A 23,997-nucleotide genomic window follows, 5' to 3' on the forward strand; every position below is an offset into this window, starting at 1 on the left:
CATTTAAAATTCAACAGTGAGCAAAGAACAACCCAATTAAAAACTGGGCAAATGACCAAAACAGACACTTCGCCAGAGAAGACAGATACACAGATGACAAATAAGCATATGAAAAGATAATCGCTGGGCGTGGTGGCTCACGCCTGTAATCCCAGCCCTTTGGGAGGCCAAGGCCGGGCGGATCATGAGGTCAGGAGATTGAGACCATCCTAGCTAACACAGTGAAACCCCGTCTCTACTAAAAATACAAAAAAAATTAGCCGGGCATGGTGGCGGGCGCCTGTAGTCCCAGCTACTCAGGAGGCTGAGATAGGAGAATTGCATGAACCTGGGAGGCAGTGGAGCTTGCAGTGAGCAGAGATTGTGCCACTGCACTCTAGCCTAGGCGACAGAGCAAGACCCCATCTCAAAAAAAAAGAAAGAAAGAAAGAAAGAAAGAAAAGATAATCAACATATCTCATTAAGGAACCACAATTTAGAACAATGAGATGGCCGGATGCAGTGGCTCACATCTGTAATCCCAGCACTTTGGAAGTCTGAGGTGGGCGGATCACGAGGTCAGGAGTTCAAGACCAGCCTGACCAACATGGTGAAACCCTGTCTCTACTAAAAATACGAAAATTAGCCAGGCATGGTGGCGCGTGCCTGTAATCCCAGCTACTCAGGAGGTTGAGGCAGGAGAATCACTTGAACACGGGAGGCGGAGGTTGCAGTGAGCCGAGATTGCGCCACTGCACTCAAGGCTGGGCGACAGAGCGAGACTCAATCTCATAAAGAAAAAACAAAACAAAAAAACAATGAGATACCCTACATACCTACTAGAATGGCCAAAACTCAGAACACAAGTTAGTGGTGTTGTAAGTGTGATGGCAATATAGTTTTTTAATCCCCCTTTGGGGCATTAAAACGTAATATCAAACGCTAAAGAGAATGTGAACCAATAGGAACTTTAATTTATTGCTAGTGACAACACAAAATGGTAAAGCTACTTTGGAAGATAGCTTGGCAATTTCTTACAAAGCTAACCATACTCTTACCATGGGATCCAGCAATCACACTTGTTGGTATTTGCCTAAATTAGTCAAAAACATGTCCACACAAAAACCTGCAAACACACATTTATAGCAGCTTTATTCACTCATAATTGCCCAAACTTAGAAGCAGCCAAGACGGCCTTCACGAGGTGAATGGATAAACTGTGGTACGTCCAGACAGCGGAATATCATTTTGTGCTAAAAGAAAATGAATTAACAAGCCATGAAAAAACATAAAAGAAGATTAAATGCGCATTACCAAGTGAAAAAAGCCAATCTGAAAAGACTACACACTATATGATTCCAACTGTATGACAATCTGGAAAAGGCAGGATTACAGAGATGTTAAAAAGATCAGTGGTTGCCAGGGTTTTTGGGGAGAAAGGGATGAGCAGGCAGAGCACAGAGGATTTTTAGATCAGTGAAACTACTCTGTATGATACTATCATGGTAGATATATGTCATTATACATTCGTCAAAATCCACAGCATGTACAACACCAAGAGTAAATCCTAATGTAAACTATGAACTTTGAGAGACAATGTGTCAATGGAGGTTTATTAATTTTAAGAAATGTACCACTCTGGTAGGGGATGTTAATGGTGGGGGACGTTGTGCGTGTGTGGGGACAGCCAAGTATATGGGGACTCTGTACTTTCAATTTTGCTGTGAACCTAAAACTGCTCTAAAAAATAGTGTCAATTTTTTAAAAATGGAGCTAAAACTGACGAAATGGTATAAAAATGATACAAGCTCAAGGGATGTAAAAATAACACATATTATTTTTAAAAACCAAAAAAATTACGAGAAAGGTGAAACTAAGTGTACTAACTTCTTAAGTATTGCTTGGAAAAAAGAGTTACAACTTGAAGCTCTCAAATCAACCGGGATAAACTCAAGTACGTTTATGAACATAGTGATTGGCATTAAGATAATACTTGTAACTAAAATTAAATGATACAGGAAAAGGGAAGAAATAGTTTAGTATTGTTTATGGCAGGAAACAAAGGTAGTATATAAAGAACTTTTAAGATATATAAATGTATTTGATTAAAAATAACAAAACAAAAATCAAACCTTCCAAAATACTAATTTTAAAAAAAAACAGACTTAGGAGGAATCAAGCACACTAGTGCCTAAGCAGGAAGCTTCATCTGCCCACTGACATTGGTCTTGGCAGCAGATCTGAAAGTTACCCTGTAAATTGGCTCCAATCCCTCGGTCACCCAGCCATGGGCCCAGTTTATTACTGCTTGCACAAGGACCCAGAGGAAGATTTACCCATATCCACAACCCAGGAATGATTTGTCTGTCTGAGCCTCCTTGAAGGACCTGTCCCAAAGCAGGTCCTAAAGGATCCCACTCTCCACTCTAGCCTCTCTCACTGCAGTCAAGGAAATGTCCCACCTGTGCAGGGAGCTTCTGGGGGAAGTTTGCCTGCCTGGGCTACCCTGCTAGGTTTGCCAGCCTCTGTTCCACAGCAGTGAAGGGGCCCAGACTTGGCTCCAGCCCCTCTCCCTGCAGTTGGTAAACTGTCCCATCCATGCAGGTAATTACTGGGAAGTATGGATGTGGGCCACTGGGGCAAGCTCACCAGCCTCCATCCTACAGCAGAATGTAAGGGGTCCCAGTCTCAGCTCCAGTTTCTTTTGCTGCAGTTGGGGAACTATCCCATCTGTGCAGGCAGCTGCTGGGAAACATGCATCTGTCTAAGCAAATGGGACAGACTTCCAGGTTCGGGTCACTGGCCAACTTTCTCACAGTCAGGGTACCCCTACCTTGAGTGATCATCAGGTATATCCTGGCTGGAGCACCACGTCATCCTGGAAGCCCTCAGGAGACTCGTGGTAAAAATGGGCTTAAGGCGCCCTCTACCGCTGAAATGAATGCAGTACTCACAGGCTTGACAACAGCCACTCTTAAGATTTCTAGACAGGCCCACTGAAGAAGGATGGGCACAAAGTCACACTGCAAAGACTTGAATAAATAACTAATTTGTTAATAAGCAGACATCAATGTACATCCACAAGCATAAGAACAATCAGGGAATTATGACCTCACCAAAAAGACAAAATAAGGTGCCAATAACAGACCCTAAAAAGATGGAGATGTGTGACCTGTCAGAATAAAAATCAAACTAGCTGTGTTAAGGATCATCAGTGAACATTAAGAAAATACAGATAAACAATTCAGAAATTTATCAGAAAAATTTAACAGAGACACTGAAATTAAAAAAATAAATAAATAAATACAAAAGTTCCCTAGCTGGAATGTGCAGTGAAAGCAGTGAAAAATGCAATAGAGAGCTTCAACAACAGAACTGACCAAGCAGAAGAAACAATGAGTGAGCTCAAAGGCAGGATAAGTGAAAAACATACAGGTAGAGAAGAAAAAAGAAAAAAAGACTAAAGAAAAATGAAGAAAGCTTACAAGATCTATGGGATATCTATGGGATAGCACCAAAAGAGAAAATGTTTGAGTAACTGGAGTTCAAGAGGGAATAAAGAAAGACAAAGGGGTAGAAGGTGTATCCAAATAAATAATAACAGAACATTTTCAAAACCTGGAGAAAAATTAAATCCAGATAAAGGAAAGTCAAACATCACTAACCATGCTCAACCTAAATAAGACTGCCCCAAGGCATATTATAATCAAGCTCTCAAAGATCAAAGACATGGAGGGGATTCTGAAAGCAGCAAGAGAAAAGAAGCAAGTTACCATATAAAAGAATTCCAATATGCCTGACAGCAGACTTCTCAGCAAGAACCTTGCAGATCAGGAGGAAGTAGAATATATTCAGAGAGCCGAAGGAAAAAACAAACAAAAACACCAAGAATACTGTACCCAGCAAAGCCATCTTTCAGAAATGAAGATTAAAAGTTTCCCAGAAAAACAAAAGCTGAAGGAATTCAGTACCATCAGAACTGTCTTACAAGAAATGCTAAAGGGATTTCTTTAATCTGAAAGAAAAGAATGCTAACAGGTAACAAAGAAACTTCTGAAGGTATAAAAATCACTGGCACAAGTCAGTAAACAGACAAATTCAGAATACTCTAATATAGTAATAGTGGTATATTAACCATTCCTATCTTTAGTATTAAGACTAAAAAACAAAACTATTAAAAATAATACTATAATACTTTGTTAGGAGACAATATACAAAGATATAAATTGTAACATCAAAAATTCAAAATGTGGGAAAAGAATGGAGTTAAGAGTGTACGTTTTCTTTCTTTTCAATCAAAATTACGTTGTTAGCAGTTTAAAATAACTGGTTATGTTTTTTGTAAGCCTCATGGTAACCACAAAGCAAAATCCTACAATAGATACACTAAAAGTAAAACGCCAAGGCATCAAAACATACTAGAGAAAATCACTTAACCACAAAGGAAGACAGCCAGAAAGGAAGGAAGGATCTATAAAACAACAATAAAAGAAGTACCAAAATTGCAGAGGTATGTATTTACTTATTAATAACCTTGAATGTAAATGGATCAAAATTTCTAATAAGAAACAGAGAGACTGAATGAATTTAAAAAACAAGACCCAACTCTATGCTGCCTACAAGAGACTCAAATCCTTCATAAGGACATACAGAGACTGAAAGGGAAAACATTCAATGCAAATAGAAAAACAAAAGAAAGCAAGAGTAGCTACCTATACTTATATTAGATAAAACAGAGTTTAAGCCAAAAATTGTAAAAAGAAACAAGAGTATTATATAAGGGGGCCAATAAAGAGGACATAATAATTGTAAATATATATGCACCTTACATTGGAGCAAATATTAATAGACCTAAAAGGATAGACTGTCATACAATAATAGGGAATTCAGCACTCACTCCCAGAAATGGAAACAACTCAATGGCAAAAATACAAACATAATTTTAAATGGGCAAAAGACCTGAATAAACATTTCTCAAAAGAAGACATACAAATGACCAAAAGGTATATGAAAAAATGCTCAGCATCATTAATAATTAAGGGAATGCAAATCAAAAGCACCATGAGGTATCATCTCAACCCACTTAGAATGGCTATCATCAAAATGACAAAAAATAAACACTGAGGAGGATGTGGAGAAAGGGAATATTTTATACACTGTTGGTGGTAATATAAATTAGCACAGCCATTACAGACAACAGTATGGAGGGTCCCCAAATAATTAAAAATAGAGTATGCAGTAATTCCACTACTGGGAATAAAATCCACAGAAAATTAAATTCGTATGTCAAAGAGACAGCTGCACTCCCAAGTTTACTGCAGCACTATTCTCAATAGCTAAGACATGGAATCAACCTAAGTGTTCATCAGAGAATGAACTTTTTTTTTTTTGAGACAGGGTCTCACTCTGTCACCCAGGCTGGAATGCAGTGACATGATCACAGCTCACTGCAGCCTCAACCACAGAAGCTCAAGCAATCCTTCCACCTCAGCTTTCCAAGTAGCTGAGACCACAGGCATGCACCACCATGTCTGGTTTATTTATTTTTTGCAGAAATGGGGTCTCACTATGTTGCCTAGGCTGGTTTTGAATGCCTGTAGTCAAACGATCCGCCCACTTTGGCCTTCTAAAGTGCTGGGATTACAGGCATGAGCCACCACACCTGGCTGGATTATTTTAAATGCAGTATATATACAAAATGAAATACTATTCAGCCATAAACAAGAATGAAATCCTGTCATTGTGACAATATAGATAAGCCTAGATGACACTATGTTAAGTGAAATAAGGCAAGTACAGAAGGACAAATATTGCATGATCTCAAACTCATATGTGGAATCTAAAAAGTTTGATCTCACAGAAGTAGAGCATAGAATAGCGGTTATCAAAACCTGGGAAAAGCAGGGAGGAGTAGAATGAGGAGAGGTTGGTAAACGGATAAAAAGTTACACTTTAAATGGGAGAAATAAGTTCTGGTGTTCTATTGCACAGCAGGGGTGAATCGTTAATAATCTATTAAATATTGCAAAATAGAAGAGATTTTTAATGTCTCATCACAAAGAAACAATAAATATTTGAGGTGATAGCAATGCTATTTAGTCTGATTTGATCATTATACAATGTGTGTGTGTATGTGTGTGTGTGTATATATATATACAATAGCACACTGTGTCGCATAAATATATACAATTACTACCTGTCAGTTAAAAATCAAATTTTTTTTTAAATGGTAACTTGGACATTATGTCTGGGTTAAAAAAAGAAGACTGGAAAGAGACAAAACTAATCACTGCAATATTATAAGCAAGAGATACAGATTCAAAGAGGTAATACTGGAGACAAGAAATCTGAGAGATATAGTTTGCACTCTGTGTACACAGGTTCTGCATCAGCAGGTTCCAAATCTGCATATCCACCAAACCACAGATCAAAATGTTGAGGAAAAAACAATAAAAATACAAATTTCTATAAAACAATACAGTATAACAACCATTTACACAGCATTTATATTAGGTATTATAAGTAATGTAGAGATGATTTAAAGTATACAGGAGAATGTGCATAGGTTATACATAAACACTATGCAACTGAGGATCTATCGATTTTGGTATCACCGGCAGGGTGGGGGGCGGATTTGGAGGACTGGAACAAAACCCCCAATGGATACCAAGCGATCAGTATATTTAGAATACAGAATATCAGGACTCTATAATCAAGTGTATTTCATCAAATCCAAGACTTCATCACTTTTTTGGAAAAACATTTTAGACATTAAAAATATGTTATTAATGAATCTATAATGTTCTTTTTTCCAACTGGAATTTTTACTTTAAACCTATAGGAAGACTCTCTTAAACTGATGAAAACATAGACTTTTATCATATGTAACTGTGCTTTTTTGTGCCTTTCTGTTTTGATGTCATATCACAGTGAGATCCTTTTGAAGATATTTAACCCAGTAGTTCAGATCACAAATATGGAACCCAACTCACATAATTCAATTACATTTATAACACAGCTATGACAAGTTCACACACAAGAAAGCAACGATAAATGTCATGATTAATGTCTAGCTGACTGCAACTTTAAGACTTACACTGACTTCAGAGATGTTAGTTGAAAAAAAGTGCAACTCAATCAATGAAACATCACCATAAAATATATGCCACTTCTCCCCAACTAGTAAACTCCTTAAAGAGAGACATATCTATATTATTTTTGCGCCTTACACAACCTGGTGTAATGCTGGGAGTACTTTGGTTATTCAATAAATATTTGTTTCTGGTTTTCTGCTTCCCCAACATGGTGGATTAGAGGATTTGAGCATGCCACAGCCACTTGGAAGTCACAAGATAAGGCATAAAAGGAAAACAGAGATCTACCAGAATCACAAAAGATACCTCAGATCCCAGGGAGCAGAATGCTGACAAATAGGCCCCGTGATAGTGTCTGGCTGATAAAAGTGAGTGAAGTCCCAGTAGATGAGAGAGGCAGAGAACTTCCCTCTGTGATTCACCTGTCCACCAGGGGTTCCGAGCTACCCTGGCTGAAGGAGAGCACTTTGTTTCTCCCAATCCCTGGAGTTAACTTAGAGACAGTCTTGGAGATGCTATGAGGGAAAGACACTGGGAAAAGCTACAGACATGTTCCCAAACCCAGGACCAAAAGCAGAATGCCATTTTTAATCAGGGCATGTATTAGTCCATTTTCACACTGCTGATAGACATACCCAAGACTGGGCAATTTACAAAAGAAAGAGGTTTAATGGACTTACAGTTCCACACTGCTGAGGAGGCTTACAATCATGGCAGAAGGTGAAAGACACATCTAACACAGTGGCAGACAAGAGAAGAGAGATTGTACAGGGAAATTCTCCCCTGTAAAACCATCAGATCTTGTGATACTTATTCAGTATCACGAGAACAGCACAGGAAAGACCTGCCCCTGTGATTCGATTATCTCCCCCAGGGTCCCTCCCACAACACATGGGAATTCAAGATGAGATTTGGGTGGGGACACAGCCAAACCCCATGAGGGCACATACAAAGTTAGCCATTCTTTGACAACCTAGCAGCATGGCCATTCATGCATTTTAGTCTTAGAACAGAGATTGGAGCACCTGTTTTAGAGTGGGGTCAGGGCCTCCAAAAGCAGAACTGTGGGAAGTACCTCAGCAGTAGGCACTGGAATTGTGCTCTTCCCTGTCACAGGGTTGGGGCAGGAGGAGAACTACTACCACTGCAGTTTCTCCTGGGCAGCAAGGCTTGCAGCCAGGGCCAGTGTGGCAACATGAACTGATCCTCGCGAGACACTGTTGGGTGCCTCAGCCTGTTCCCGAGATTACGGTGCAGTGGAGTCCTCTCACTCCAACCTAGGGAGAAATCCAGGCATTCAGAGCACATACCTGCCTGGGCCAGCAGCCTGAGCAGCCCCACTTTTCCTGGGCATACATTATAACATAGCAGGGCCTTCTCTGCTCCATTCCCAGGAAGATCTCTAAGCATTTGGGGCACCCACTTTTCTGGACCAGCAGCCTGCACCACCTCACCCATCATGGACATAGATTGTGGTACAGCAGAGCCCTCTCCACTCTATATCCAGGCAGATCTCCAGGTATTTGGAGCACCCACTCACCTGAATCAGTAGCCTGAACCACCCCACCCTTTCCTGGACATAGACTGTGGTACAGCAAGACCCTATCTGGTCCATGCCCAGGCAGATCTCCAGGTATTCATAGCACCTGCGCATTTGGTTCAGCAGCCTGAGCTGGCACCATCCTTCCTGGATGTAGATGATGGTATGGTGAGGTCCTCTCCACTACACACCCAAGCAGATCTGCAGACATTCAGGGAACCAGTTTGCCTGGATCAGCAGCTTATGCTGCCCCACCACCTTTCCCATGCAGATATCCTGGTCTAGGGGGACCCTTTCTGTTACATGACCAAGCAGATCTCCAGACATTCAAAGCACCTGCTTGTCTGGTTCAGAAGCCTGAGTAACCTCATTCCTCTTGTGCAGAAATCTTGGTTAAAGGGGGTCTTCTCCACTTCACAGAGGCATATCTCAGACATTCAGAGATCCCACTCACCTGAATCAGCAGTCTGAGCCATCCCACCCTTCCTGTGCAGAGATCCTGGGGCTGGGGGGGTTCTCTCTGTCACATGCCCAGGCAGATCTCCAAGCATTCAAAGCACCTGCATGCTTGGTGAGGCAGCCTGAGTTGCCTCACTCCTCCTGTGCAGAGGCCTTGGTATAGGTGGGTCCTCTCTGCTCCACACCCATGCAGACCTCCAGGCACCTGGAGCACCAACTCTCTGAGATTAAGAATTTAGGCCACCCCGTTCACCATGCAGGGAACTTAGGGCTGAAGGGGATTCCCAGCTCCATGCCTAGGCAAACTTCTGGGTACCTGGTAGCCACCCATTGGATTCACCCTCAGCACTGGTATTTTTTTGTGCTTGCCATGAGTGCACCTTCGGCAGATTTGCCCAGTTCTTCTCACCAATCATGGCCCCATCCTCCTGGAGCTAAGCAGGGAGCTCAGACCACTGCCTGAGGCAAGAGAGTTTCTGCCATTAAACAAGTATATACCCAGCAGCACTGGCTACAGCTGACTCTTATAAGCACCATCTACTGGCTTGTAGGTCAGATGCACAGCCCAATATAAAACCTGCTGAAAGAAGTGCACAGAACTATAGAAGCAAAACCAAAAGAATCTACCCAGCATTCTCTACAGTCACACCCCAACAGGGAGGGAAAGAAAGGAAAAGAAAAAAACAACTATAGGCAAAGAAAAAACTCCTACCCACATGAAAATAATTACAAAAATTAGAAGTGCAATCATCTCCAGATGAGGAGAAACCAGTGAAAGAATTCTGGCACAATGAAAACTCTAAATGTAGTAATACCACCAAACGATAGCATTAGCTCTCCAGCAACAGTTCCTAACTAAAATGTAAACTCAGAAATGACAGATGAAGAATTCAAAACATGAATTGTAGGGAAGATCAATGAGATCCAAGACAGAGTTGACAATCAACATAAAAGAAACTTCTAAAGCAATCCAGAAAATAAAAGAAGAAATAAACATATTCAAAAGAAATCAGAGCTTCCGGAACTGAAAAACCCACTTAAGGAATTTGAAAATACAATTGAAAGCTTTAGCAACAGATGGGACCAAACAGAAAAAAGAATTTCAGGGCTTAAAAAATAGTCTTTTGAATTAACCTGGTCAAACAAAAATAAAGAAAAAAGAATTTTAAAAAATGAACAAAGTTGTTGAGAAATATAGGATTGCACAAAAGAATCAAACCTATGAATTACTGGAATGCCTAAGAAGAAGAAAAAGTAAACAACCTGGAAAACATATTTGTGGGAATAATTCAAGAGAATTTCCCTAACCTTGCTAGAAAAGTAAACATCCAGATACAAAAAAATCTAGAGAACTGCAAGATACTATCCAAAATGAAGATCGCCACAGCACATAGTCACAAGACTGTCCAAAGTTAATGCAAAACAAAACAAACAAAAATACTTAAAGACAGAGAAAAAGGTTAGCTTACATAACCACATACAAATGGAGCCATATCAGGCTTTGGACTTCTCAGCAGAAACCTTACAAGCCAGGAGAGATTGGGGACCATTCTGAAAGAAAAGAAATTCTAACCAAGTGTTGCAGGAAGTCAGGGACCCCGAATGGAGGGACCAGCTAAAGCCACAGCAGAAGAATATAAATTGTGAAGATTTCATGGACATTTATCACTTCCCCAATCAATACTTTTATAATTTCCTATGCACCTTTAATCTCTTAATCCCATCATCTTCGTAAACTGAGGATGCATGTTGCCTCAGGACCCTGTGATGATTGTGTTAACTGCACAGATTGTTTGTAAAACATGTGTGTTTGAACAATATGAAATCTCGGCATCCTAAAAAAGAACAGGATAACAGTGATTTTCAGGGAACAAGGGAGATAACCATAAGCTCTGACTGATTGACGGGCCGGGCAAAACAGTGTCATATTTCTCTTCTTGCAGAAAGCAAAAAGGAGAAACATCACTTAATTCTTTTCCCAGCAAGGAATAACCCTGGGAAAGGAATGCATTCCCAGGAGGAGGTCTCTAAAATTGCCGCTCTGGGAGTATCTGCCTTATACAGTTGGGATGAAATACGCCCTGGTCTCCTCCAGCGCCCCTCAGGCTTGCTAGGATTAGGAAATTCCAGCCTGGTGAATTCTAGTCAGACTGGTTGTCTGCTCTCGAACCCTGTTCCCTGTTAAGATGTATATCAATGACAATGTGTGCTCAGCAGGACATGGAAACTCATCAGTAATTCTAATTTCGCCCTGGCCTTGTGATCTTGCTCTGCCTCTTTCCCCTTGTGATCTTTTATGCCCTTTCAAGCATGAGATCTTTGTGACTCACTCCCTGTTCGTACCTCCCCTCCCCTTTTGAAATCCCTAATAAAAACTTGCTGGTTTTGTGGCTCAAGGGGCATCATGGAACCTACCAATACGTGATGTCACCCCCAGAATCCCAGCTGTCAAATTTCTCTCTTTGTACTCTTTCTTTTTATTTCTCAGACCGGCCGACACTTAGGGAAAATAGAAAAGAACCTATTTTGAAATATTGGGGGCTAGTCCCCCGATAACCAAGAATTTCATATCCTGTCAAACTAACCTTCATAAGCAAAGGAGAAATAAAACATTTTCCAGACAAGCAAGTGCTAAGGGAATTCGTTACCATTAGACGAGTCTTGCAAGATACCCTTGAGAGAGTTCTAAACATAGAAACTAAAGAATGATACCTGCTACCACAAAAATTAGAGATCCTGGGGTAGGGGGATTCTCTCTGCCACATGCCCAGGCACATCTCCAGCCATTCAAATCACCTGCATGCTTGGTTCGGCAGCCTGAGTTGCCTCACTCCTCCCGTGCAGAGGCTTTGGCATCGGCGGGTCCTCTCTGCTCCATGCCCAGGCAGACCTCCTGGACACACTTAAGGACATAGGCCAATATCCTTGGTGAACACATATTCAAATATCCTCAACAAAATACTAGCAAACTGAATCCAACAGCACATCAAAAAGTTAATTCATCATGATCAAGTAGGCTTTATTCCTGGAATGCAAGATTAGTTCAATATACATAAGTCAATAAATGTGATTCACAACGTAAATAGAATTAAAAACAAAAGCTATATGATCATCTCAACAGACGTGGAAAAAGCGTTCAATAAGATCCAACATCCTTACATGATAAAAACCCTAAAGAAATTAAGCATCAAAGAAATGTACCTCAAAATAATAAGAGCATCTATGACAAACCCACAGCCAACATCATACTGAATGAACAAAAATTGGAAGGCTTCCCCCTGAGAACTGGAACAAGACAACGATGACCACTCTCACCACTCCTATTCAACACAGTACTGGAAGTGTTAGCCAGAGGAATCCAGCAAGAGAAAAAAGCAAAAGGCAACAAAACATGAAAAGAAGAAGTTAAACTATCTCTCCTATAGACTATATGATTTTATACCTAAAGAATCATAAAGACTCTGCCAAAAGGCTCCTGGAACTGATAAATGACTCCAGTAAAGTTTCCAGATACAAAGTCAGTGTACAAAATTCAGCAGCATTTGTATACACCAATAACATTCAAGGTGAGAGCAAATCAAGAACACAATCCACACACAATCTATGGGTCCAAGATGGCCAAATAGGAATAGCTGCAGTCTACAGCTCCCAGCGTGAGCGACACAGAAGATGGGTGATTTCTGCATTTCCAACTGAGGAATGCAGCTCCCCACCAGCAACGGAACAAACCGGAATGACTTTGACGAGTTGAGAGAAGAAGGCTTCAGAAGATTGATGATAACAAACTTCTCCGAGCTAAAGAAGGATGTTTGAACACATCGCAAAGAAGTTAAAAACCTTGAAAAAAGATTGGACGAATGGCTAATTAGAATAAACAGCACAGAGAAGACCTTAAATGACCTGATGGAGCTGAAAACCATGGCACGGGAACTACGTGACACATGCACAAGCTTCAGCTGATTCCATCAAATGGAAGAAAGGGTATCAGTGATTGAAGAGCAAATGAATGAAATGAAGTGAGAAGTTTCGAGAAAAAATAGTAAAAAGAAATGAACAAAGCCTCCAAGAAATATGGGACTATGTGAAAAGACCAAATCTACATCTGATTGGTGTATCTGAAAGTGACAGGGAGAATTGAATCAAGTTGTAAAAACACTCTGAAGGATATTATCCGGGAGAACTTCCCCAACCTAGCAAGGCAGGCCAACATTCAAATTCAGGAAATACAGAGAATGCCACAAAGATACTCTTCGAGAAGAGCAACTCCAAGACACAAAATTGTCAGATTCACCAAAGTTGAAATGAAGGAAATATGTTAAGGTCAGCCAGAGAGAAAGGTCGGGTTATCCACAAAGGGAAACCCATCAGACTAACAGCGGATCTCTCGGAAAAAACTCTACAAGACAGAGAGTGGGGGCCAATATTCAACATTCTTAATGAATTTTCAACCCAGAATTTCATATCCAGTCAAACTAAGCTTCATAAGTGAAGAAGAAATAAAATCCTTTACAGACAAGCAAATGCTGAGAGATTTTGTCACCACCAGGCCTGCCTTACAAGAGCTCCTGAAGGAAGCACTAAACATGGAAAGGAACAACTGATAACCGCCACTGCAAAAACATGCCAATTGTAAAGACCATCAATGCTAGTAAGAAACTGCATCAACTAACGAGCAAAATAACGAGCTAACATCATAATGACAGCATCAAATTCATACATAACAACATTAACCTTAAATGTAAATGGGCTAAATGTTCCAATTAATAAAAGACACGAACTGGCAAACTGCATAAACAGTCAAGATCCATCAGTGTGCTGTATTCAGGAGACCCATCTGACATGCAGAGACAAACTTAGGCTCAAAATAAAGGGATACAGGAAGATCTACCAAGCAAATGGGAAACAAAAAAAAGCAGGGGTTGCTATCCTAGTCTCTGATAAAACAGACTTTAAACCAACAAAGATCAGAAGAGACAAAGAAAGCCATTACATACTGGTAAAGGGATCAATTCAACAAGAAGAGCTAACTATCCTAAATATATATGCACCCAATACAGAAGCACTCAGATTCATAAAGCAAGCCTTAGAGACTTACAAAGAGACTTAGACTCCCACACAATAATAATGGGAGACTTTAACACCCCACTGTCAACATTAGACAGATCCACGAAACAGAAAGTTAACAAGGATATCCAGCAACTGAACTCAGCTCATTGAGCACATATACCCTAGAACTTAAAGTATAATAAAATAAATAAATAAATAATTTTTTAAAAAACCACGCGCACACACACACATACATACACACACACACACACAAATACCTGGGAATACATCCAACCAAGGGGGCAAAAGATCTCTACAAAGAGAACTATAAAACACTGTTAAATCGTAGATAACACAAAGAGATTTAAAAAATATTTCATGCTCATGGACTGGAAGAATCGACATTGTTAAAATGGCCATACTGCCCAAAGCAATCTACAGATTCAACACTATTCCTATCCAACTACCAATGTCATTTTTCATGGAACTAAAAAAAACTATTTAAAAACTCATATGGAACCACAGAAGAGCCTGAATTGCCAAAGCAATCCTTTGAAAAAAGAAATCAGAGGTACCATATTACTTGACTTCAATCTATTTTATAAGGTTATGATAACCAAAACAGCATGGTGCTGGTACAAAAACAGACACATAGACCAATGGAACAAAATACAGAACCCAGAAATAAAGCCATAGACCTACAGCCATCTGATCTTTGACAAAAATCAACAAAAATAAGCAATGAGGAAATGACTCCTTATTCAATAAATGGTGCTAGGATAGCTGGCTAGGCATATGCAAAAGAATGAAACTGGAACACCCACCCTCTTCACCATATACAAAAATTAACTCAAGATAGATTAAAGATTTCAATGTAACACCTTAAGCCATAAGAATCCTAGAAGAAAACCTAGGAAACACCATTCTGGACATCAGCCTTGGGAAAGAATTACCACCATTCAACCCAGCAATCCCATTACTGGGTATATATCCAAAAGAAAACAAATTGTTCTCCCAAAAAGACACATGCACTCACATGTTCATCCCAGTACTATGCACAATAGCAAAGATATGGAATCAACCTAGATAGATGCTCATCAACAGTGGATCAGATAAAGAAAATGTAGTGCATATCCACCAAGGAATATTATATAGCCATTTAAAAAGAACAAAATTAATTCCTTTGCTGCAGCATGGATGCAGCTGGAAGCTATTATCACAAGCAAATTAACATAGGAACAGAAAACCAAGTATCACATTTTTTTACTTAGAAGTGGGAGCTAAACACTGGGGACTCATGGACCTAAAGATGGGAAAAACAGAAACTGGGAACTACTAGACAGGAGAGGGGAACAAGGGCTGAAAAACTACTGGGTACTATGCTCAGTACCAGGGTGACAGGATTATTCATATCCCAAACCACAGCACTACACAATATACCCAGGTAATAAACCTGTACATATATCCCCTAAATTTAAAATAAAAGCTGAAAACAATTTTAACAAGTGAGAGAAGATCCTGAAGCATTTTCAAAGAATTGTAATAGGAGTAATAGGAGATGAAACATAACTTTTCCAGTATGATCTTGAAGACAAAGTACAATCAAAGCAATGGCTACCAAGAGGTGGAAGTGGTCCAGTCAAAGCAAAAGTGGACCGGTCATGGCAACAATCTTTTAGATGCTCAAGGCATTTTGCTGGTTGATTTTCTGGAGGGCCAAAGAATGGTAACATGTGCTTACTATCAGAGTGTTTTGAGAAAGTTAGTCAAAGTTATAGCAGAAAGATGCCCAAGAGAGCTTCACCAGAGTCCTTCTCCACCACAACAATGTTCCTGCTCATTCCTCTCATCAAGGGCAATTTTGTAAGTTTCCATGAAAAATCATTAGGCATACACCTTGCAATCCTTATTTGGCTCCTTCAGAATTATTTGTTGACAATCTTAAAAAAATATTTAAAAAGCATCCATTTTTCTTCAGCTAATAATGTAAAAAAGACCGCATTGACATGGTTAAATTCCCAGCACCCTCAGTTCTTTAAGGATGAACTAAATGGCTGGTATCATCCCTAATAAAAGTGTCTTCAACTTGATGCAGCTTATGTTGACAAGTAAAATAAAATCTATAGTTTTATCTCATATAAAAAGTTGTTAATGTTTACAAATGTCTTTGGCTACAGTTAGTAGAACCAATACTGAATAGGGTTAGCGCAAGTATGTGTTTTTCAATGACTCTCTTCGCAAGCTATCCTACTGGGCTTTATTTTCTAAGTCATTTCATTTTCTTTCCTTTTCTTTTTTTTTTTTTTTTTTTTTTTTTTTTTTTTTTTTTTGAGACGGAGTCATCTTCTGTTGCCCAGGCTGGAGTGCAGTGGCGCAATCTTGGCTCACTGCAAGCTCCACCTCCCGGGTTCACGCCATTCTCCTGCCTCAGCCTCCCAAGCAGCTGGGACTACAGGTGCCTGCCCCCATGCCCGGCTAATTTTTTGCACTTTTAGTAGAAAAGGGGTTTCACCGTGTTAGCCAGGATGGTCTCGATCTCCTGACCTCATGATCTGCCCGCCTTGGCCTCCCAAAGTGCTGCGATTACAGGCATGAGCCACCACACCCAGCTCATTTTAAGAAAAATAAAAGTTGAAAGTAACCTCTTACAGCAGATTTCACCTTTAAGTGAATGTAAGAATCAACAAGTTTGCTGAAAATGCATATTCCCAAACCTCAACATAATAATTTGATTTCAGCAGATCTGGAGTAGAGTGCAAGGATCTACACTTAATAACAATGCACTAAAGCCCAACTTCCTCCTGAGAATTCCACTAAAAGCTGCTCTTCAGCAATATCCTATGGAAGGCCAATCAGCTAAATGACTACATCATAATCTCTGGCCTCCCTGCACCTGAAAATAAGTGACCACGTGCTTGGCCCCCCTACACACACAGTATGGATTTGTTGCTGGGAAGTGGTTGTCCACCCAGGGATTACAATACCCAGCCCACCATACGTCTAGGTATCGGCATGAAAGAGGTTCACACCAATAGAATGTGAGCAAAAGTGGTGTGTATCATACATATATAAGCCAAGGTTTTTTAGAAGAAGCTGTACCTTCTCTAAGCTGTCTTTCTCTTTTGTCTCATGGTTAGATACAAATAACAATAAAACCCTAAGAAATTACAAAGGCCCCAAACAGAGGAGAAACAAATCTCTGAATTATTTCACAGAGAACGGCCTACCAACTATGAACATTTGCTTCAGAATGTTAAATGAATAAAAATGAACTTCTATTAGGTAAAGTCACTAAATTTGGGGGTTACTTATAAGCATCATCCTAATATATCAGGCATGTGTGTATATAAACAACTGTTTAACTGCATATACATGTATATATTCATTTAATCAACAAAATGTATTGAAAATCCATTATATGCTCAAGATACAATCATGAGCAAAACCATATGCAATCCTTATCCTCATGAATCTCAGAATTATTGAAGCATGTGTGTATAAATGTAGGTTTTTTCTATGTGGAGTACTTGAACAGGGTAGGGTAGACAATGAAATAATATAAATGAGTAAGTAGAACTTTCACTTCCAATTAAGATAGAGGAATAGGGATTAGATTTACCACCTGTCTGATACAATTAAAACTCTGAAAAAATATAAGGAACAACAATGTGAAGCATTTGATATTAGGCAATAAAAGACAGTGATCCCCCAGAAATGAAAAATAAAAGGTGTACCCCAGATTTGCCCCAGCTTATTATCTGAAGAGATGAAATAGTTATTAGAAACAAAACACTTATTAAACTGTATCCCAACATATTAAGCAGAGCCAAGTGAAATATAAAAAAGATCCAAATCAAACTTCGAGATGAAAATTACAGTGTCTAGTTTAAAAATATACTGTATGAGATTAACAGATTAGATATTTCAGAAGAAAAGAGTAGTGACTTTGAACACATAGCAATAGAAACTATCCACAATGTAACAGAGAGAGGAAAAAAGGATTTTAAAATGAAAGACTATAACACCAGTGAGCTGTGAGATAAGTTTAAGCCATCTAATGTACACGTAATAGGAATCCAGAGGAAAGAAGAGACAGAGGAAGAATGGAAAACTTTTTGAAGATATAAAGGTCAAAATTTCCCAAATTTTATGAAAACTAACAACCTACAGCTTCAAGAAGCTCAACAAATCCCAAGCATAAGAAAGCTGAAGAAAACCATACCAAAGCAAATCATAATCACATTGCTTATGCCAGTGAAAGAGGACTCTCATAAGCAGCCAGAGAGAAAAGACCTAACATGCAGAGGAACAAAGGTAAGGGTAACAGCAGACTTCTTGTGAGAAACAATGTACATGCTTGAAGACACTGAAGAAACATCTTTACAGTACTGAAAGAAAAAAAAAAGTGATCAATCTTAAATTCTTTATTCAGTGAAAATATCTTTCAAAACACAGATATATGAAAGCTAAAAGAATTTATCACCATCAAACATGCACAACAAAAATGTAGAAGGATGTCCTTCAAGCCAAAGGAAAAATGATACCAGTTGGAAATCTGGATCCACATGAAGAAATAAATACCAAAGGAATGAACACACAGATGCCCATGTAGCTAACATTTCTGGTGTTTATCTATGTAAAGAAATATGATTCTTTGTTATTATTTAAATCTCTTTAAAAGATAACACTGTTTAATGCAAAAAAAATAGTGTCTTGTGGGGTTTAAACACACAAAGAAGTAAAACATACAACAACTATTGCACAAAAACTGGGCGGGGGGAGAAATAAAAGTATAGTTTTGTGAGGTCTGTACACCAGATATAAAGTAATGTATCGCCGGAAGGTAGACAAGTGATAAGTTAAATATGTCTACTATAAACCCTAAAGCAATCACTAAATTAACACAACAAAGATAAAAGCCACAGGAAGATGAAATTGTTTTAAAAGTATAGAATTAATTCAAAAGAAAGGATTCAAAAAGGAAAAAGAAACAAATGAGACAAATGGAAAACAAACAGTAAGATGCTAAATTTAAACCAAACTATATCATTATCCATTAAATGTAAATAGTCTAAACACCAATTAAAAGACAGAGATAATTACACAGGATCAAAAGAACAAGACCTAACTATACACTATCTATAGGAAATGGGTATTAAATAGGAAGACACAAATAGTTAACCAAGTAAGTGAAAAGTATAGAAAATGGCCTCTCAAGATAATAGGACTAAAGAAAATGGCTGTTGACATAGTTTTGATTCACAAGTTGTCACAATTCAGGAAGTATTTTTATATTAAAGAGTCCTTTTCAAGCCTTGAGATCTAAGTAAATATTAATACTATCTTACACTCTTCATAAAAGTCACCACATATGTGTTCACACACCAACATTTCAATTATCTCAACAGTATCTCTAAACATAGCAAATCAGAGATTTCAAAAGAAATTCTCAAGTGAGCTAAGAGATTAGCAATCTATTCTGATCAATAACCACATGTTCTCAAAGATGGATATATATACATTCAAAATTTTACCTCTATATAATGTGTGATTTTACTAACATACTGTCTATTAAGACAACAAAGTCTGAGTCAGATGACAGAAACAAAATGCAACCACATCTCACCACATCCTTTTCCTTTGGGAAGGAACTGGGGATTAAAAAAATGAATATACTATGCTCATGAGAGACAAGTATGCTAGGGAAAGGGTGGGAATATATGTTTGTGAAATGTCACAGTAGGCTGGAAATTACACCTATAAATGTTTGCCCTACCTTCTCAATTTTCTAAATGTGAATTGGTATTTCACCTAGTTTGTCAGGTTTATATATGCAGTTTTTCATATTATTCCATTATACTTTTGATCTCAGTCTCCAGCGACATCCTACATTTCACTCCTGCTACTGATAATCTGTCTTCTTTTTGTGAGTCTTGCTAGAGGTTTGCAATTTTATTAATCTTCTTGAAGAACCAACATTTTGTCTCATTCATTTTCTCTATCTTTTCTGTTATCAATTTCATTGATTTTTGCTCTTTATTATTTCCTTCCTTCTACTTGCTCTGGTTTTACTTTGCTCTTCTTTTTATAGGTTCTTAAAGCGGGAGCTTAGATTGTCCATTTGAGACTTTTCCTGTTTTCTAATGTATGCATTTCATTCTATAAATTTCCCTCTGAAATTTAACTGCAGACTCAGAAAAAGAATAAGATATGGCCACAAGTTTGGAAATAAATAGCAGAAACTTTAAAGATGACCAAATGGGAAACACAACAATTTACCAAGAAAAGAAAATTATCCAAGGTAAGATACAGAAAATATTCAAACTCAGCTTAAACTCCTCAAAACAAAATGACTTAGACTGAATGACTTCAAGTAAATAACCATCTAGTCAGCCATGTAATAAGGAGGGAAAACCCTGCATGTGGAATATGGCCCAATCAATCTGCATTACAGATAATACAAGACAGGGAGCAGGCAATGCAGTGGGGCACAGAAGAGTTAACAGAACCACATTTTTCCAGTTAGTAGTCTTAAATGAACTTCTTTACTACCCAACCAATTTCACGGATTCCTAAATGCTGCCTAACAGGAGCTGAGGCTGGGCATATGTGAAGGATAAATGTACAACTGTCATGAATTCATTTCTGTAGGTTGCCCCACCCCATGGAGATATACTAATTTCTAATATATGGAAGAATAAAATATCTTCTTTCTTACCCTCTGAGCTTTTGCGAGTTCTTCTTTTAATCGTTCATAGCCCTTTTCTCTAACTTCCAAAACAGATGGGCTTCGTAAACGAGACAGACTATCAGTACTCAACCCAAAAATATCATCACTGCCATCGCAAGCCTCTGTTATAGTAGCACCCTGTAAAAACTCTCTCTCTGCATTATAGTTGTCCTTTCTTGTAGTTAATTTAGTTAATCCAGCTGTGACTCCAGAGGTAGAACAAGGTGCTGGGTCTGTAACATGAAAGCTGTAAAGGAGAAAGACAATTTTCAGAAAATATCAGCATATGCTCCAAGAGAACTGGCTTAAAACACAGCTCTAGAACTGTGCTACCCAATTTGGTAGCTTCCATATTTAAATAAATAGTATGTCCTCAGTCACAGCCACATTTCAAGTGCTCAGTAGCTACATGTGGTTAATATCTATCATTCATATTAGATAGCACAAAAAATAGAACATTTTCATCAACAGAGAAAGTTCTACAGGACGGTGCTACTCAAGAGCAGGGGTTAACAAATTATAGCCTGCAGGCTAAACGAAGCCTTCCACCTGTTTTTATAAGGCATCAATGAGCCAAGTACAGTTTTTACAATTTCAGATAGTTGAAAAGAAATCTTTAAGAGTATTTTGCGACAAATGAAAATTAAATGAAATTCAAAATTCTGCATCCATATATGAAGTTCTATTGGAACACAGCCACTCTAATTCATTTACATACTGCCTATGGCTGCTTTCAAACTCTAAAGGCAGTGTTGAATAGCTGCAACAGAGACTGTATGGCTAGCAAAGCCTAAAATACTATCTGGTCCTTCACATAAAAAGTTTGTCAACCCTGTTCTAGAACATTATCACGTATTTCTTTACATAGGCACACTTAAGTTATTCAAATTTTCTAAAAATGGTAAAACTTAAAATACAGTAACTAAGCAAACTTTCCATTTAAAAAAAATAATCCAAAATAAGTGATTTACTTATTTCCTACCTGATACTAGATATTTCCGCACAATTTAAACGTCTGGGGGATGAATACACAGGTTGTGTAGGAAGTTCAGAAACATCTAATGCATTTGCCTGGATAGGTACAGAGGATAAAGCTGAAGGGTGTGGCCGGTAGATGACACTTGGTGAGGTAATCTGCTCTTGAGTTCCCGATTCATACACACCAAGAAGGTCCGGAGAAGTAGGTGAAGCAAGGTTTACTTCATGGAAGCCTTCCAGGGGATCATTAGCCATAGCAAAAGCCTCATCATAAGATAACCTATGTTAAAACAAAAATCAGATACTTATTTTTAAATAACATTTAAAACTAAATTAAAATGTATAAATTATAAAATGTGTTTAACAGTCCGTTGAAAATTACAAGCTTACAATAAAAGAGCCTTTTAAAAAAACCACTATTACATGGTGGTATATGCCTGTAGTACCAGCTGCTCGGGAAGATGAGGTGGGAGGATTACTTGAGCCCAAATGGAGGCTGCAGTGAGCCGTGATCACAACCCTACACTCCAGCCTAGGTAACAGGGCAAGACCTTGTGTCTACTCAAAAAACAAAAACAAAAACAAAAACAAACCACCACAATCACTTAACATTTACTAAGCGATCTCAGAGTATAACTACTATAAAAGGCAAACAATCTGATTTAGAAGAAACCTGAAAGTGATAAGCAATTCTGTTAAAGTGAGAATAATCAATTAGTATGAGGAATGAATAAAAATTGGCTTAATTTTTTAAAATATTTTAAAATTATTAAATGTTTATATTAAAATAAATTCTCTTTATATGTAAAATATATATTATATATATTTTATAAAATATATAAAACATATTTTATATATATTTATTTATAGAAAATTTATTTATTATATATATTTATTTATAAAATAAAATCTCTTTAATATAAAATAAATTTATATTAAAATTTAATTCTGTCATTAAATATGAAAATACTAAAAACAAAATCTAACAGTATTATGCAATCTTAGATTCAATAACAATTATACTATGCTGTGAAACTCTTAAAACAATTTTTTAACAGAGAACATTGTATTTATCATGTACAACATGTTTGAAGGCACATACACACTGTGAAATGGCTAACTAGCTAATTAACAAATCATTACCTCATGCCATTATTTTGTGATGAGAACACTCAACATCTACTCTCTGCATTTTTCAAGTATTTACAATATATCATCAGGAACTACAGTCATCCTGCTGTACCACAGATCTCTTGAATATATATTTAACTTTGTGATGATACATGACCTTGGTTAGAGTAAGTAGAAAGGCAGTAAAGACACACACTCTCTCATACCTGTCACCCAGATTATGAAACTGTTAACATTTTTGAGCCATTTGAGAATGTTCAAACATAATGCCCACTTAATATCTCAATGTATACATATACACTGTGTGTGTGTGTATCTGTGTATGTGTGTATCCTAAGTACAAGGACATTCTCCTATCTAACCACAAAATCATCATCAAAATCTGGAAGTTAACATTGATCAAAATTACCATCTAATCAACAGGCCCCATGCAAATTTCACTAATTGTTCCAACAATATCCTTTATATGTACAGGATCCAATCCTGGATAATGTGTTTCATTTCTATAAGCCTTAAACTTCTCCTCTGATGAGATTAGAATGGGGATAACACTAGCCCCTCCCTTGTCCTGTTTGCTGTGAAGATTGAAGGAGACAATCCATGTAAAGTATTTTGTAGAGTTTTATGTACCTGACACAGAGTATGGCCTCAATAAACATGAATTATCATAGCACAGGCACTAACAATACCACATATGCTTCAGGTTCTCCATAAGCAAAAAACAGTTCATGTAACTATTCAATTACATCACAAAGTTTACATGGAAACTAACAAGTGAACCACTCAAGTTTTTCCTCTGAAGAATTCAAAGCTAAATGGTATCTTACAAATTCTTTATTGATTTTCCACTGTCTGCTGGATAGAGACCAAACTTGTTAGCCAAAAAAATAAGGTCTTCTAGGATCTGAACCCAATCTCTCTTTCCAATTTTTTTTCCTTCCTATGATAGCACTTAGACAGTTGTGGATAATATCTTCCCGGAACTTAAAAAATGCCAAACAGGCCAGGCTTGGTGGCTCACACTATAATCCCAGCACTTT

General features: G+C 38.1%; 1 protein-coding gene across 5 annotated transcripts in view; it reads right to left on the reverse strand.

The window, feature by feature from the left end:
• RAB3I (RAB3A interacting protein) overlaps window positions 1–23,997 on the reverse strand; it is a 65,554-nt gene that overhangs the window by 25,477 nt on the left and 16,080 nt on the right. For all 5 annotated transcript variants that reach the window (XM_011727182.3, XM_011727181.3, XM_011727184.2 and 2 more), the window contains exons 2-3: window positions 21,831–22,106; window positions 20,837–21,095 (exon numbers count right to left, since the gene is read on the reverse strand). In XM_011727182.3, coding sequence (XP_011725484.1) covers window positions 20,837–21,095; window positions 21,831–22,081 — 510 coding nt within the window. In that variant the 5' untranslated portion in view covers window positions 22,082–22,106. The remainder of the gene's footprint in view (window positions 1–20,836; window positions 21,096–21,830; window positions 22,107–23,997) is intronic.

This window comes from Macaca nemestrina, chromosome 10 (assembly GCF_043159975.1).
Source record: "Macaca nemestrina isolate mMacNem1 chromosome 10, mMacNem.hap1, whole genome shotgun sequence".
NCBI classification, from domain to species: domain Eukaryota; kingdom Metazoa; phylum Chordata; class Mammalia; order Primates; family Cercopithecidae; genus Macaca; species Macaca nemestrina.